Source organism: Ranitomeya imitator, chromosome 1 (genome assembly GCF_032444005.1).
Source record: "Ranitomeya imitator isolate aRanImi1 chromosome 1, aRanImi1.pri, whole genome shotgun sequence".
Classification (NCBI taxonomy): Eukaryota; Metazoa; Chordata; class Amphibia; order Anura; family Dendrobatidae; genus Ranitomeya; species Ranitomeya imitator.
In genome coordinates, this window is record NC_091282.1 from 714,972,445 (window position 1) to 714,989,043 (window position 16,599).

The window sequence follows — 16,599 nt, forward strand, 5'->3', positions numbered from 1 at the left end:
AGTTGAAGATGAAATGATCTCTAAAAGGGCTAAAGTTAAAAGTGACACATTTCCATTGTATTGTAGGCAAACAAATGTATAATATATATATATATATACAGGGTCCTCTCCCCTCTGTACCAGTCTGTCATTGTAAATTTGTTTACTGTTAACGATATCTATAACTCTGTATGTAACCCCTTTCACATGTACAGCACCGTGGAATTAATGTTGCTATATAAATAAATAATAACAATAATATAAATGCCACTGTACATGTTCCATGCAATCCAGGTAAAATGGAAGGTCACCGTATCCAGCAATGAATGGAAAAATTGCCTTCAAGAATGAATAATGAACATAATCATTCCTATATGTTTTAATTAATGTGGAGCGCCCCCAGACACAGGGCCACAGGTTCTCGGTACCGGTCCTCTCTGTCTCGGTGCTGGGGTTGTCACGGTGGCTAGACCCGGTCCGTGACCCTGCTAAGGGGCGTCCAATGAAAGGTGATGGTGCGTGGTGCAAGGTGCGACGAATAACGAGGACACAAGATTGTAGTCTCTTTACCTTTACTGAAGGCTTCGGGATCCGCAGTCCAGAGCACTGCTAACGGGGCTGGCTGAGACCGGCCGGTCCGAAGGCACATCCAGAGTTCCATTTGCAGGTGGGAATCAGTGTCTACCTTCTAGCGCCTGTGTGTTGTAGTCCTTCCCTGCTGAGCACCACGGGATAGTCCTCACAATTGTCGTATCCGTTCTTTCTCTCTCTCCGTCCCCCATGTTTGTTATGGCTAGGACGCACCCGTATGACAGGTAGGCCTGGAGTTATTCTGGGACCCTAGAGACACCCCTCTCCCACGATTGCCTCCTATGTCTTCTTAAGTGATATATGGTAGACAGCCAACCTGTAATTAACTGTCCTGCCGCTGTTCGAAGTAATGTGTGGAGTCTGTTACTTCCTCGGTGCTCCGGCCACCGGCTACGCGCCTCAGAAGGATGTTGCCAATCTCGGGGCACGACTCCTTCTGGTTCTATCGCCTTCGTACTATGATCCCACTTCTCACTTCTCCACAATATCCTTCTCTTAGTGTCCTTCCTTGAGATACTGCAGCAAGGTAGTGCAGGCGCGGTCCCGTAACAATCTGTCCTTCTGCTAGGTACCTGCCAGATTTCCAGTTCTGACAGGTCCTCCCTGGAGCTCTCCCAGGCTGCGTTCTGACCTAACTTCCTATCCAACCCCCAGTTTTACCAGTGTGAGGAGTGGCCTAGTACATAGTGCCTTTTGCTCCCCCTGGTGGCCGGAGTGTGAAGTGTAATGTGTGAGTGTGATACCTCGTCAAGTGAACTCCTTTAGTGCAATCAGACATAACATCGCTCCCCTTAGTGGCAGAGCGACATTACTGCAACGACCAGGACTCTGGGGCGCTGCAAATGTTTCAGCAGTTCTAAAATATTTATCAATTATTTTAACCCCTTAAATCCACACATGATAGATCCTGGCTATGTAATTTAGCCAGCATCTGTGTTTAAAAGCAGAGCTGAGCTCCGTCCACTGCTGTTAGCCAGTTGGGCGAGCTGTTTTTTCTCTTATTCAAAAAATGAAATGCCGCTGCCAATCTCTGATAAGAGTTTAAATGGAATGCTCGCTAGTGCTTGTGCGCACTGACCCACGCAGATTGGATGACGGGGGAATAATGGGTCTGCGGAAGACCTTAATCAATGCCATATTAGTAGTCCTGTGAAGAGATTTGACTACTCCGATACATACCATAATCGATTGGATGATCACAGATTTAAGTTCTCTACAAGGGTCTATAATGGAAAAAACTATGAAAAAAGGTTTTTCAAAAATAAAAAAAGTAAAAGAATGTAAAATTTGAGTCATCGTCTTTTACCCTTCTATGCAAGTTTGATATCACTGTTATCATAGTGACCTGGAAAACCATGCTATCCAATCAGTTTTACCATACAATGAACGTCATGAAAAAATACCCCCCAAAAAGTGGCGCACAAATGTTTACCCTTTTTCAGTACATTGTATGGTAAAATGAATGATGTCATTTAAAGCTACAACTTGTCCTGCAAAAAACAAGGCTTCATACACAGCCAGGTCAATGAAAAATAAAAAAATAGTATGGGTCTTGGAAGATGGCAAGGAAAAAAACAACGTATGAATGTGAAAATTGGCTAAAGGACATGAGAAATAACACTTATTGTAGGATTTAGAATGCCTAATTCAATTAATCAGGGTTATTTGTCATGGTAGACAGACATCACTAGAACATATAGTTAAGGATAGGCTCTGTTTAAAAGCTGTGTAAGATGCACCCATAATTCTTTTCAGAATCAGTAAGCTGTAGTAATTATTTAATTTGCGCTTTAAGCCAAACTCCGTCTAAGCCCGTACTTACAGCCAAATCTTGAATTAGTTTCTCCTCAAAGGAATTTTCCTCTGTTTCTATCCAAAATTTCAGATAACCATGGAGGAAGAGGTTAATAGAACGGTGCCTGGCAGGGGGTGAAAGTGGGATCAAGAGGGGTACAAAAGAACATAAAATATAAATGTTCAGGTGACTCATGATTAGTAGGGTTTGGATTCTTGTACAATTTGGGATCTCCTGATTGGTCAGAACTATTTTCAGCACAAAAACATAATTGATTCGGTTTTCTTCTTCTACATCACTGCATCTTACTATCAATTTTATTTTATGTACTATTTATTTTATATAAGAAAATTATTATGACTTTTTTTTTACTCCATCTTTCATTCCCAAGAGCTGTTGGGTGCTAGAAATCCGACCAATCAGAATCTCTCAGCAAAATTGCACAAACCAATGAAAACATCACAACATGGCTGGGTGGAGTACTTGTGTGCACAAAGACGGGTGTAGCCACAAGTTACATTACCGTTAACACGAGTATTAGACTGTCATAGTCTGAGTTCTCATGTACTTTTTCCAGCCAAATACGTTGGTAGGAGCTCAGGAAGAAATTGTTAATTTTGTGTCTGAAGAAAAGCATACAGGTTTTTTAATTCAAGCGCCAGCAACACAAGGACAAATTCACAAAATATTAAATGACATTCTAAAGCAAAAAAAAAATATATAACTACGAACCTAATTGGTATTGGACAGGACTAAAATAACCTGTATTCTTATCCAACAATTATAAAGGATAAGAATTGTCCAATGTAAACAAAAAATGTAGGTGCATTTTATGCGTAAAAATGTATTGCACATGCATATTACTTTGCACTGGCAGCCAGACTGGAGTATAACCCTCTATCACCCTAAAATTCACTGCCAAGAGACTACCTACACTAGTGCAGGCTCATGTGTGCTGTCCTTACATTACATTTTGGCACAATTTGTTTTACTATCTTTTTGGCTTAAAGCGTACCTCTGGGGGGATCCTTTAGTGTTTTTAGATCCTTATGATAAGTACCAATGTGTGGCCTCTCCTTTTAAACCTGTCATGTTACAAATTACGCTGAAGACATATTCACTTCCATCAAATATGCAGTGGATTTTCCATTGTGGGTAAGGAAAAATGTTGAATATTTCAGTATGTGAATTAAAAAATACATTTTTATTAGGTATTCATTAAATGACCAATGAACAGAAAAAATATCAAAAGACACATACAACCAGAAAGGGCTCTTTCCTGTCAGGATAGGATATAAAGGTAGTAGACAACACCTATTATAATGAATATTGCCATCAAATATAACCAATTAAAAAAGTACGATAGGCATAGTGAGAGTATATGAAAAGCACGGTTACCTGAGGGGTATAACACCTAGAGTGAATGGCTAGGATACCCTAAAAATTACTATTGCACCCCATTTTGGGGCGTGCGTGACCGTGGAGGTTGGCACCCTATAAATGGAAATGGCACCCAGCTCAATGAGGACTGGTCCTAAATTAATGTGCCCTAGTCAACCCTATAAGGCTATGGTATTTGTAGCTCCGTCATCCCTGCATGCTGCCCCTCTTCCCATGCAGGGACACGGACTCACTCACCACCGCAGCCCATGTCCCACTCTTCCACCTCCTTCCTTGTCTCCTACTGCCGGGGTGTGCGCACAACGTGCAGATCCCTGGGTCTTTCGCTTAGGATATATGCACACACCCTCCTTTTTAAAGGGGCTGTGCATGCCATCCTAAAGTGTCATCAGCCAATGGTTAGGAGACACTTATTATTTAAGGCACCTCCACCTGCATGGAGGTGCTTGTGTAACATTGTTAGTCTGTTCCCAAACATGCTTGATAGTTCTCAGGTTCATGTCCGCTAGAGTCTGTCTATCCCTAACCTCCTTGCTAGTACTTGCCTTGTTAGTCTGTATTACACCAGGATCCGCCTGCACCTGTCGTGACAGTCTGCATAACAGCCGGACCCACCAGCACCTACTGTGCCAGTCTGTATATCAGCTCTACCCGCCTGCACCTGCCGTGTCAGTCTGTATATCAGCCGGACCCGCCTGCACTTGCAGTGCCAATCTGTATACCAGTCGTAGCAGTCCGCACCTGCTAGTATTAGATGTCTTCTCCTTCCAGGACTTTCCAACTACCAGTCCCTTGGGAGTCAGCTGCTGTGTGTCCGTGGTCTGTCCTGGAGTAGCACCTCGTGTTCATTGGGAGCCAGGCCTAACCACACCATCAGGGGCTCTAGTGAAATGTCAGGTGCTCACCTACTCAGGTCCCTCCAGGCTCTCCTCGAACCACGGCACATTGGTTCCTCCACTCCTGTTACAGTCTTGTTTCCATATATAAGTACAAATAAGGGGAAAAAGAAACTGATTCTCGCAAAACATATTAAAGAATAAATGTATATATAAGGCATATAAACCAATAGTTCATATGAGGTATCTGAGATTAATACACTTCCACTGGACTCATTTCCCCTTTTGAAGGTTCAACGGGAGTGGAAATCAGGGTTCCATTAATAAACAAGTGGACAGTATGTCAAAACCTGAGTCATCTATGGAGTCCATGCAATTTAGCAACGTGATGTAGCAACGTTCTCAGTTTTCCATTAGAGAACAATTCCTATGAGAATTGCGCACTTCTACATTTTCACTCACTTCTGGTTTTGGCTTACAAATACTGATGTACAATACTGACAAAATACTGAACATGTCCCAGAGGGTTATATTTTATGGCAATATTCATTATCACAGGTGTTGTCAATTACCTTTATATCCTACCCTGATAGCGTAGAACCCTTTTTGGTTATGTGTGTTTTTCAATATTTTTCGTTTCATTACCTAATTGGTCTATTAATGAATACCTAATAAAATATACATTTTTAATTAGTAAATATCGGTCAAGACTTTCATATATAGTATACACTGATCCACAGAATTATATCTATTTGGTGAAATATTTTTTTTGAATACAACAGCACCATTATTATGAGTGAAAGTGCTCATTACTCGAGTTTGCCGAGGGTGCTCGGGTATGCACAAAGTATTGCGGGTGTCCGAGTGACATGTTGGAGTGCACGTGTCCGCTCTTTTCGCAGCTGTTAGACAGCCACAAAACAGGGGATTGCTTGACAAACACGAACAATCCCTGCATGTTTTATGGTTCTCTAACAGCCGCAAAACATGAGGCAGCGGGGACTCGTCATATCACTCGAGCAGTCGTGATACATGTGCATACCTGAGCACCCTACAGAGAGCTTGAAATTCCCCGTATGGTTAAGATATTCAATTTCTCAGTGGGGCGTAAACGACTGCAGTTCTTTAAGTCTTTTCCTATTATTCCCCATATTGAAAGGAACGGAGCCGTAGAACGTCAATGTTGAGACTAACATTTTGGGGGGCTAAAATATTAGACTACATGCTAAGGTACTCTTTAACATTGCACGTAAGTGCAAACAACCAATTACAAGATACAGAGTACAAAGTAATATATTAAGCTATCACTTTAGAAAATCTACAGTATGATGGATTCCACAATCTTTATGAATATATATAATATGTATCATATAAAGACATTACATTTGCGATATTTTACTTTCTAAGCTACAAATGATAGTTTGGCCTTGTTTAGCAGAATTTACAGTTTTACATTTATGCTACATAATCTGCATACTATTTTGACAGTACAGAAAGGCATAATAGGGTTATATTATATTGTAATACAGCCAGGATCATATCAGACTATTATGTTTATTCCATTAATCCATGTCTGCAGTCTATATGCATGTGCAAGTAAATTTATGCATGAATTCACATCATCCGCATACATGATGCATGCATCACTTATGCATAGATTCATGTATGCCTTTCATGCATATATCAGACATACACATGTAAAGCAGTGTTGAAAAACTTAAGTCATTGCCACATACTGTATCCTTTCCCTGCCTGTGACAAGCAATTACCTGTAGTCCTGTCACTGATGAAAATATCTATATACCACTGTATACAGATTCTTTGCAATAAGTCACATGTTCTGGTACTTTATGTATACAATTATGCTAAATGGAAATATAGTTCAGGTAGAAAAGTAATTATTTATTTTTCTGTCCTTGATATATATTGATATATATTCTTGTAACTAAATAGTAGAAGTAATGTAAATATGAATAAAGCTATATATAATGTTGCTGCAGTGAATAGTCCACAATGACATTGAAGAACAGACATGTTGCACATTGTGTCTGTCTGATAATGTCACCTACTGCTTTGCATTGAAGGCGAATCTTGCTGTCTAAAGGTGAACAGTCAATTGTAGTAGCAAAAATGTAGGTATTTTGCATTGCATACGTTGAATTTTGAAGTGAAAATCAGCTATATGAATTGAAATGCTCACACCCATACTGCAGCTCAGTTTTCGCTACAATTTTTTATTGTTTTGCGGGGTGTGGATAAGATTTAGAAAATTATCATTCACTTTTCTACCGATGTAATAAACGTTTTTTTTTTTAATGGCTGCATATCTGAACAGAAAATGTGCAACACATACGTTACTTGTAAAACATACCCTTAAAGGGAACTTGTCACTAGGATTTCCCAATATAAAGAATTCACCACCTTTAAGGCCTCTTTTACACTATTCTAATAAGTTGTATGTAAGTCCCCAATCTCCTCTGCATAGTACAAAAAATACCTTTTATTATCCCCCTATACGGTGCGGTCTCGATTTGGCGACTCCTCTCTCGACCCATGTGCCGTTTTCCTGCCCTGCTTCATATGGATGACGCATCCTACGCCATCCACACAGTGTCCCCCATCATGCTCCCGCGCAGGTGTACTTTGCCCTGCTGAGGCCAGAGAAAAGTACTGTAATGCTAATGTGCCGGGAGAGGTCAAAGAGCGCCGATGGCCCGAAAGTAAAGTTGGCACATGCACATTACAGCACTTATCTCTGCTCTCAGCAGGGAACAGCGAAGTGTACCTGTACAGGGGTGCGATTGGGGGACACTGTGTGCATGAAGCAGGGCAGGAGGACAGTGCTTGTGACAATAGAAGAGGCACCGTAGCAAGGCCAGCAACACCAATTAGACCAAACTGCACCGTATGGGGGTATAAGAAAAGTTATTTTTTGTACTTTGAAGAGAGGATTAGGGACTTCCACATATCTATCTTATTAGAATATTGTAAAAGAGTCCTTAAAGGGGGTGGCTGCACTTTACATTTAGGGTTATGGAATATTAACAATGTGGACTTCGGATCAAAAACCATTGTAAAAGCCTGCTCTAAGAAAAGACGGTACTAGCGGATTCGGTTTCTTTTTTTTGTTGTTTCAACGTTTGTGACAAACTGCATTATCTAAGAACTTGTGTATATGTGTTTGACAAGTCAGCTATGTATATAAGTTTATCAAGTGTTGAAATAACATGGCTTTAGGCATGAACAAGTTCTCAACATTGTAAAAATGCAAATTGCAACATTACCACAACATAGCATAGATACAAAGCAGAGAGCTGCATGTCAGGTTATTCTGTAGCGAAGACCATTCACAGAAGGACACCCAGATCTCCTAGTAAGCTTCAGGCTCAACAGTAATGACAAAGAAAGAAATAGGACACATCTCTGGGGTCTAACCTTGGCAGATTGTACAAGGGAGCCATGCGAAAGCACGCCACAACAGCCCTTTTTCTCTGTTTCGATAGCAGCTTGTGCCAGACAGCCTTCTTAGACCTCAAGGGCTGCTCCACCTGTAGTACATGTGCAAACATCAGACAGAGAATAATGTAGGGAATTACAATACGGCTATATCTCTGTGGACGGTTTCATTCAATTGACTACATGGTTTCCCTGTGTTGTTTTCGGACACTCAGACCAAACCCTTTTACCTGTTCAAGATGGAAGACAGCTGCAGAGATTTTCTGCACACGTTCCACAGTTTGTTCAGAATCGCTATCTTCACTTTTCAATATATCCTTGTAAAGATTCAGCTGCCATTTGACTGCGGGGTCTTCGGACTGGCAGAGAGAAAACAAAGACAAGGTCAGTATTCAAAAGCGTAGGACAAGAGAAGGCTGCTTAGCTCATCTTATCTACAAATTTGCTAACACAAATTAGCTATAAATGAAGGAATTCACGGATAATTTGTTGAGGGGGGAGCAAATTAGTTGGATCCAGGTGTGTGTCAAAAAAGACATTTAAAATCAGAGCTGCTAAAGTGATCAGCACTCAAACAGCACCCGGCACAGGTCATAGAGTCACAGTGAAAGGAAAAAAAATCATGTAAATGAATGATTACAAAGTGTTTAATCATCTCTGAAGCTCATTCAAGTGGAGCTCTATAATAAACGTTGGCAGACATGATGAAAGACTGATGCTCAACTAACACAGCAATGCCAAGAAGTGCTTAGACAGACTAGAGGAGAACCTAAATAGTGAATACAAATATGATAAACAAATGTGAAAATAAATATTCCAACCAAAATTGATCCATTGTGTTATACCTAGTGGAGGGCACTGATAAGATCCAGACAGAACCACTAAATCTTCTTAACCTTAATTCACTTATTCTTATTAAATCGGGGTGATTTCAAGTTTAAAAGTTATCCCTTATAAACAGGATTGGGGACAACTTTCCAATCGCTGGTAGTCCAATCAGCAAGATGCCCTCCGATACGGAGAACGGAAGGGCCCCACAGCTGCTCCATTCATTGTTAATGGGAGCATTGGAGATTGCCGAGCGCCGCCCTCGGCTGACCTTTGGCGCTCCCATTAGAATAAATAGAGAGGAGATAACTTTCAAACTTGAGTACACCCCATTAGCCGTGGTGGTTAAAAAATATTGGAGCTCTGACTTGTGCTATGTCTTTGCTAATGTGACTCCAGCATCATACCATGGATTGATGGGCGGTTATGGTTCAAGACGAAATAAACAGCAAAGTTGTGATATACGGTAACAATTCTATAAAAAGATATAGAGCTGGATGGCTCAGGATCACTCCACTCACAAAATGTAGTGAGGACACCTCATAGCTTCTCCTGCCTTTTCACCCTCAATGCAAAATAACTACGGTAAATGGCAAGAGATCGTGCTGATAGCTAACATTTTTTAGATAATATAGTTAATTTCATTAGTTTTCTTAGTGTATGGCAACATGTGCCTGTGTATTGGAAAAAAATCATTTAATTATTTTCCATTTATGACTCATTGGCTTTCCAGGTATAAGGAAGGACACATGGCCCCATTCCTAATGAAATCAGGTGGCCAAACAGGTCTCTTTGGAGGTTTATGTATTTGTAGTCCATAGGGCTGCTTTGAACTCTAGTGGGTCATAAACATTAGGATTAGGCTACATTCACACCACACATTAGTGTGAAATGTCTGTGTGCTGTTTGATTTTTGTTCATCAGACGACACAAGGACCCATAGATGTGAATGGATCTTTTCACACATCTATGAAAATCACAGATCCGAGTGTGAAATGAGATGAGATGAAATGGCATAATGCAGGAGGAAGACTTCACTCTTTAATCTTGGTCTGTTGCAGAGCAGGAACTGCTCCAGCTGTAAAGGCTAAATATAATACATTTTTATTGTCTTGTATGTAACTGTTGATATCTTTTGACTAGTCTAACGTTTAATATCTTGTACGTATGTTTTATATGTATTTAGCATTAACTTAGTAAACTATTATTAAATTTAGCCATTGTGTAGGTCTCCATTTATTCTTTCATCTCTAAATCCATTATAAAACATTCGATGGCACTCTTAGAGAATGTGGCAGCGGACCCTTTTCTCCTGGGTCTATATGTTATCCCTGGACCACAGTTGCCAACAGTCTGTAAATTTATGGACAGTCCATAAAAATCAGGTGCTTTTTTCTGCCATCTGTAGTATCTGGCCGAAAAAAAGCACCGTTCTTGATTTTTTTCCGGCGAAATTTAGTACTGCGCATGCACAAGATGCACGCATACGTTCTCCTGGTTTCCTGGTCTGGCTGGAGGAGGGAGGACAGGAGACGTCGCCACTGAGTCAGCCTGGCCCTGAGTCAATCAGTGGTAAGCGCCAGGCTTCTCCTGCGCTTATCAACCATTTGCACTGCCCTTCGTCCTCCTGACCTGTCCTGCCAGCCGCCTGCCGACCACAGTAATAGAAGACCCAGCCACAATCTTCTTCTGGCATGTGGTCCAATTCGACTGACTCATCAACAGTAATGGAAAAGTAATATTCAAGACAGACTTGATTGACTTAGTTCCTCTCCAGTCTCCAGCGGTGCCACTCAATTTGTTTTACGTATGGTTTTAACCAATATTATGGAAATGCTGTCACTTTATCCATTTTTATGGTACTTACTTTTTCCTGCAAGTGGAGGTTATTGCGCAGGTGTTCTTTAACTTCTTCATCTGTATCTTTCTGTAATTAAATGATAAAATCCTTGATTTAAAGCCTTAATAATTAAATAACCTTGTATTTCTACAGTGACCTATGATTACAATATTGCAGCCTAAATTGTGGTTATATAAAACTAAATCTACCAAACCACATCATTATACACCAATCACTGTTTGGACGATAAGGCTACGTTCACACTATCGGTATTTGGTCAGTATTTCACATACAGTATATATATATATATATATATATATATATATATTCATCATGTTTAACACAGAAAATTGGAATAGCACTTTACCAACAGGTGGGTGCACACCTCCCGGACAAAATATCCAAGACTTGCCTCAATCCAGACATAGGAAAAAAATACAGGCAGCACTCCATAGCTTAAAGGTGAAAAAAATGTGGTTTTATTTCAGACCCATATGCTGTGGCAACGTTTCGGCTCAAATGAGCCTTTTTCAAGCGTCTTGAAAAAGGCTCATTTGAGCTGAAACATTGCCACAGCATATAGGTTTGAAATAAAACCACATTTTTTCACCTTTAAGCTATGGAGTGGTGCCTGCATTTTTTCCTATATTCATCATGTTAGAGATTTCATCAATAACCCCAAAGAAACATTAAAATAACAGCCATTAAGAATAAAATCAGTTGGTTAAGTCATTTTTTTTGTATGTAGTGATAGCAGTATTAATGTACTCTCTGAGTCCACAGTGTGGCTAGTGACATGTGCAATAGCGCAATCCATCCATGCTGATTGGAGTTAGTGATATGAGCAGAAGCGCAAGATATTGGAAGGCCCTGTTAGGATAGTTAGTAGGCGCCCAGGTCCTTTTATAAATTAGCTGGCTGGGAAGGTCCTATTCTGATGGCAGTTCCAGTCACATGACCAGAGAAAGTGATGTCAGTTCCAGTTACTTGACCTCTGAAGGTCCTGTTGCGATTCATGGTCACATGACCTCGGAAGGTGAGGTCAATTCTGGTCACATGACCTTGGAAGGTCCTGTTGCAATATTCCTGTGTGCATTCCACAGGTCCTTTTGTGTTACCGCCTTAACTAGTGCCCGTGTCACTTCCTGTCATGTAACCTCGCAGGTCCTGTTAGGATATGACACACGCTCCTTTCTCTCCTTTTATGTATAGAGTTTAATGATTATTTGAATCATTCTTGAGAGCGATGTTAATTGTTGATTTACTGGCAATTGGTCCTTGAGAAAAATATTAATATGAGATCCAAATGGATGACTCAGATGGAGTTTTTGATTGGTAAGCTCTAGTATTATAAGGGACTTTATTAGATGGATAGAGTTAAATGCTGTGGACACTGGCACCTATGGGAATCAATGTTGTACAGAAACCTATCAGTGCCTTTGGCTTATCTAATAACCTATAGGATTGGGAGTTGTATAACATGCAGTGATTGGATAAACTTAGTGACATCACAACCAACCCTTTATAAGTTCAGGCGACGCACCCAGTAGCCATTGCAGCCTCATTACCACTGAGGACGCCAGTAATGGTGAAACATGTTGGGGAGGCAGCTGTTTTTTTTTTGTTTCAATGAGCAATAATATGTGATCCGCAAGCAATGTCTGGCTCAGATTAGTTACGATTATTAGTAAGAGATCCTCTAATAGAAGGAACAGCATATGATTAGTTAGGTAGTTATTGAATTAGGTAGCAGTGGACTTGAATGTCAATTTAGATAATCCCTGGGTTTCATAACCACCTATCTTCATAAAATAAAATATATTATTTATAAGGGTTAGCTGCTACTGCTATATAACATTACATTCAGTTATATAATGCTGAGAACCTGAATAGGTCATATGAAAAGCATTTCAGACTTGAAATAACTGAATCTTGTGTGGAGTATAGAGAGGTCATACATATTACTAGCTGCCCTTCTCAAATTTGTGTAATTTTCTGAATGGTTATGTTACCATATAATATGGATCTCCACTTAAAAGAAATAAGGCCATCACGTTATTTGTGATTTTAATTGCACACATTTTCCATATATATTTATTAAAAGCAATTATTAAAAGTTACGTTTTACGTTTTCGAATCTTCAGTTAGGAATTATTTGCCTTTGGCAACTTGTAAATAATATGTTGATAACCTACGCTGATCCCTTGAATGATTTTGGTGGCTTGTAAAATTCAGAAGTGGTGAAATGTTTCTATTATACTTTTCCTCCACTCCTGGTTTTGGCTTACAAATACTGATGTAAAATACTGACCAAATAGTGAATGTGAGAATGTGGCCTAAAGGTGATTAAAAATCTGTTTCATTCATCTGAATCGGATTATTTCGGAACTTTCTGCAACAAAATTTCTAAGAAATATGCAACGGGTGAGCATACCATAAGGTTAAGTTCACATGTTGTGTAACTTGTGTAGGTTTCTCTGCAGTCTGCAGCTTTTCAATAGTAAAGTTTACAGTCAACTCCACACGTATTACATGCGGATTTATTACTAATTTCTCGGAAATGTCATCCTTTCCATTCCAAAAGAGTCAAAACTAAGCTGAATGCTGGACAAACAATTGACAGTCTGTAGGTTTTAAATTCTGCTCATGCCAATTCCAGGGCAAAAATTTAGATGAGATTTCTTGTAATCTCTTCAGTTTACCTCGTATAGCATTATACCGTGGATTTTCTGTACCCAAATCTGCCCAGAAAATTCACATTACATGTGCAATGTGTGAAAATCTACTAAAGGGTCTGTCCAGAATTACAAAAAAAGTCTGCAGATTTTGATACAGAAAGAAGGCAATTTGTATCCAGGGGCTGTCTAATGGTATCCACATTTACAAGAATGGAATACTACCAAACACATTCTATGGCCAATAGTGGTACTGTTTTTTTCTGGAGGAAATGGAAAAAGAACCCAGAGATTTTCTTCTAATTCCAGACATTTTTAAAGGGTTTGTACCAAATTAATAAGAATAGAACTCGGCTATTAATGGCAATCCTGTAGACAATGAATGGAGAGGTAGTGTGCATGTCCAATCTCCACTCTATTTACCGCCCTGTAGGTCACTGTCAAACCCTAGTGATCAATAAGATATTCCCGATCTGTCACCAGGGGCATAAATAATTATAAAAGGTGCAGGAGTTGCAATCACACTCGAGCCCTGGAGTCTAGGAGGTCCAAAAGGACCCATCCTATATTATAGGGGTTGTCTGACCTTAGGCTACATGTCTGCAGTTCTCACATCGGGTTCACTGTGTGCTGTGAGGATTCTTTGGGGATGGAATGGACGTGACTGCAAGTATGTGGCCTGCATACATGTATTGAGAGAGGCTGGACACGTCTAGTCAGAATGTAGACAGGAGTATGCAAATCGTACGTTTGCAGTTAGAGGACAGCCTGATTCCCGACTCCGGCACCGGAGAATACTCAGCGAGCAAGTCTGCAGTCACATACAGTGAATGCAGACTTGTACCCTAAGGTCGGACAGACAACCATTTTAACTGGGCACAAATGGTTTCATTTCAGGTCATTCACACAGTACGAACACAAATTTTCAGCAGGAACTGTCCATGGTCCTGAATAGGTACTCAAGACATACGGTATTTCACATCGTTTTTCTACTAAACTAAAGAAAAAATAATCGATGAGAAGTTTAACCAGAATAAAGTCCAATCATTGAGGAATCTGTGTAACCAGAGCAACCGCTCTCAATCAGCTTTGTCACACTGATATTACAAGGCAGCCTGTTAATTCTTCGACTTTTCCATTCAGCTTATTTAACTAGATCCATTAAAAAAATCCATCTCTGGGATAATAAAGTAACAGAAATAAATGTTTAATTATACAATACAAAAGGACCTATTTATTCGACAAAGTCGGTTATTAAAAGCGTCCCTATGTTACATAGGCTATGTATATAAGTCCTAAAATGAGTAGCTGTCAGAATAAAACCACAACACAATGTCTCTATTTAAAATCTGCAGTATGGGAATATTAAGAGAGAATTATCCCTACGTACAGATAGCAGTGCTAATGTGACGCTTGTAGTCCATGCACATCCAAATGATAATGGCATTTATATGAAGTCATCAACAATTCAAGGAGTTCATTAGTATATAAATGAATGAAGTGGAATACAAAGGTTTTTTTATTGCACACATTGGCAGCCATGATCTAACATCATTGATGTGAGGGATATGGAGAAATGTCTATGTCGTGTTACTTACAAGACTGTATCTGCTCTTTGCCAGTGATATCAGTTCCTGGTCCCCGGGGGTGCACATATTCAGCCCAATGGGTAACATCTTCTTCAGGGCAGCCACAATTAGGGATGTCTGTATGGAGTAGAGGTCTCCTCTGCGTTTGGTTCTCTTCCTTTCTTGATCTTGCCCTCCAGACTAGAACAGTGATACCATCATGGCATGGTTAGGTTCTGCATTACACATACCAAGGGTTGAGACGGACTGTTAACTGAGACTTTTAGGAAAATGCTAAAATTTGAGATGAATCGTTTTAGGAAAGAAAGCAGAAATCTCACTTCTGTATCCTTAATACAACACAGCCAGGACTTTTCCCACTGTCTACAAGGACAAATATTTAGCTTTGAATTCAGGGCATTTATGAAAACTGACACATGGAATGTGAATATTGCATCCTATACCAATTATTTAATCACATTTTCTCCAAATCTGGGCTTAGAAATAGGTGAATTACTGTCACTGAGGTTTGTATTACCATTTTCTGTTTCCGTCAGTTTTCATAAATGACAATGGTGTCCTCCTGAGCTTCAGTAAATAGCACGGCCTGTTACTAACGTATAAATGCAGATGAACACACCATGATCATTGGTCAGCTTTATGATCTGTAAGTGAATACTTATCTTAAATATTCTTATGCATTTCCTGAACTTAGGACAATGAGAACCAGAACTCAGAGCTTACCAATAGTGGATGAGCTAAAAACCTATAAATACCTTGTCGCAAAAAATCACTGACTGCATCTTAAATACAACCAACATATCTGAAATTGTAAGCACAGCTGCTTTGCTTAACGGTGAAGTGGATCCACATGGGTTACTCAAACTTTCCTTTTTCCCATGTTTTAGGTTTAATTCCAGTAAAATTAGGTAGAGGCAATACAGTTGCAAAATACTGATGAGACAACCACTCAAAATTCCTGCAAGGGGTGATGTCTTACTATTGAGATTGCGCACAAATAAGGCTTGTATAGGGCACTGGTCACACACATGTACTGCACACTGTCTGGCTTAGAGCCCATTAATGACGCCCATACTATTAGATCAGATGGGCTGCTCAGCACCATATAACCGGGCCATCAATGTTTGCCTTGTAAACTAGGGTGTCTGTCCCGGTGGGGTGCACTTATATAGTGCTGAGCATTCCATCTGATCTAATAGCATGGCCATCAATAATAATGTGTGTGACCAGTGCCCTATATTTATTTTACTCACTTATATAGTGCCATCATATTCCGCAGCACTTTACAACCATAATTGAAACTGTCCCCATTGGGGCTCACAATCTAGATTCCCTATCAGTGTGTCTGTGAGAGGAAACTCATGCAAACACGCGGAGAACATACAAACTCCTTGCAGATGTTGTCCTTGGCGGGATTAGAACCCAGGACCCCATCGCTGCAAAGCAACAGTGCTAACCACTGAGCCAGCATGCTGCCCCAATATAAGTCTTTTCTATGTGCAATCTCAATACTAAGCAATGATCCCCTCTTGAATTGTGAGTGGTTGTCTCATCAGCATTTTTCACCTGCATTGCCTCCACCTTCATATAGGGGGGTTGCTGCATCCTG

At 40.1% G+C, this 16,599-nt stretch overlaps 1 protein-coding gene across 1 annotated transcript in view; it reads right to left on the bottom strand.

Annotated features, from left to right (window-relative positions):
* Positions 1 to 16,599, bottom strand: part of RYR3 (ryanodine receptor 3) — an 886,248-nt gene that overhangs the window by 213,035 nt on the left and 656,614 nt on the right. Inside the window, exons 71-75 of the mRNA XM_069732389.1 lie at positions 15,000 to 15,170; positions 10,754 to 10,813; positions 8,289 to 8,417; positions 8,038 to 8,150; positions 2,889 to 2,988 (exon numbers count right to left, since the gene is read on the bottom strand). Coding sequence (XP_069588490.1) covers positions 2,889 to 2,988; positions 8,038 to 8,150; positions 8,289 to 8,417; positions 10,754 to 10,813; positions 15,000 to 15,170 — 573 coding nt within the window. The remainder of the gene's footprint in view (positions 1 to 2,888; positions 2,989 to 8,037; positions 8,151 to 8,288; positions 8,418 to 10,753; positions 10,814 to 14,999; positions 15,171 to 16,599) is intronic.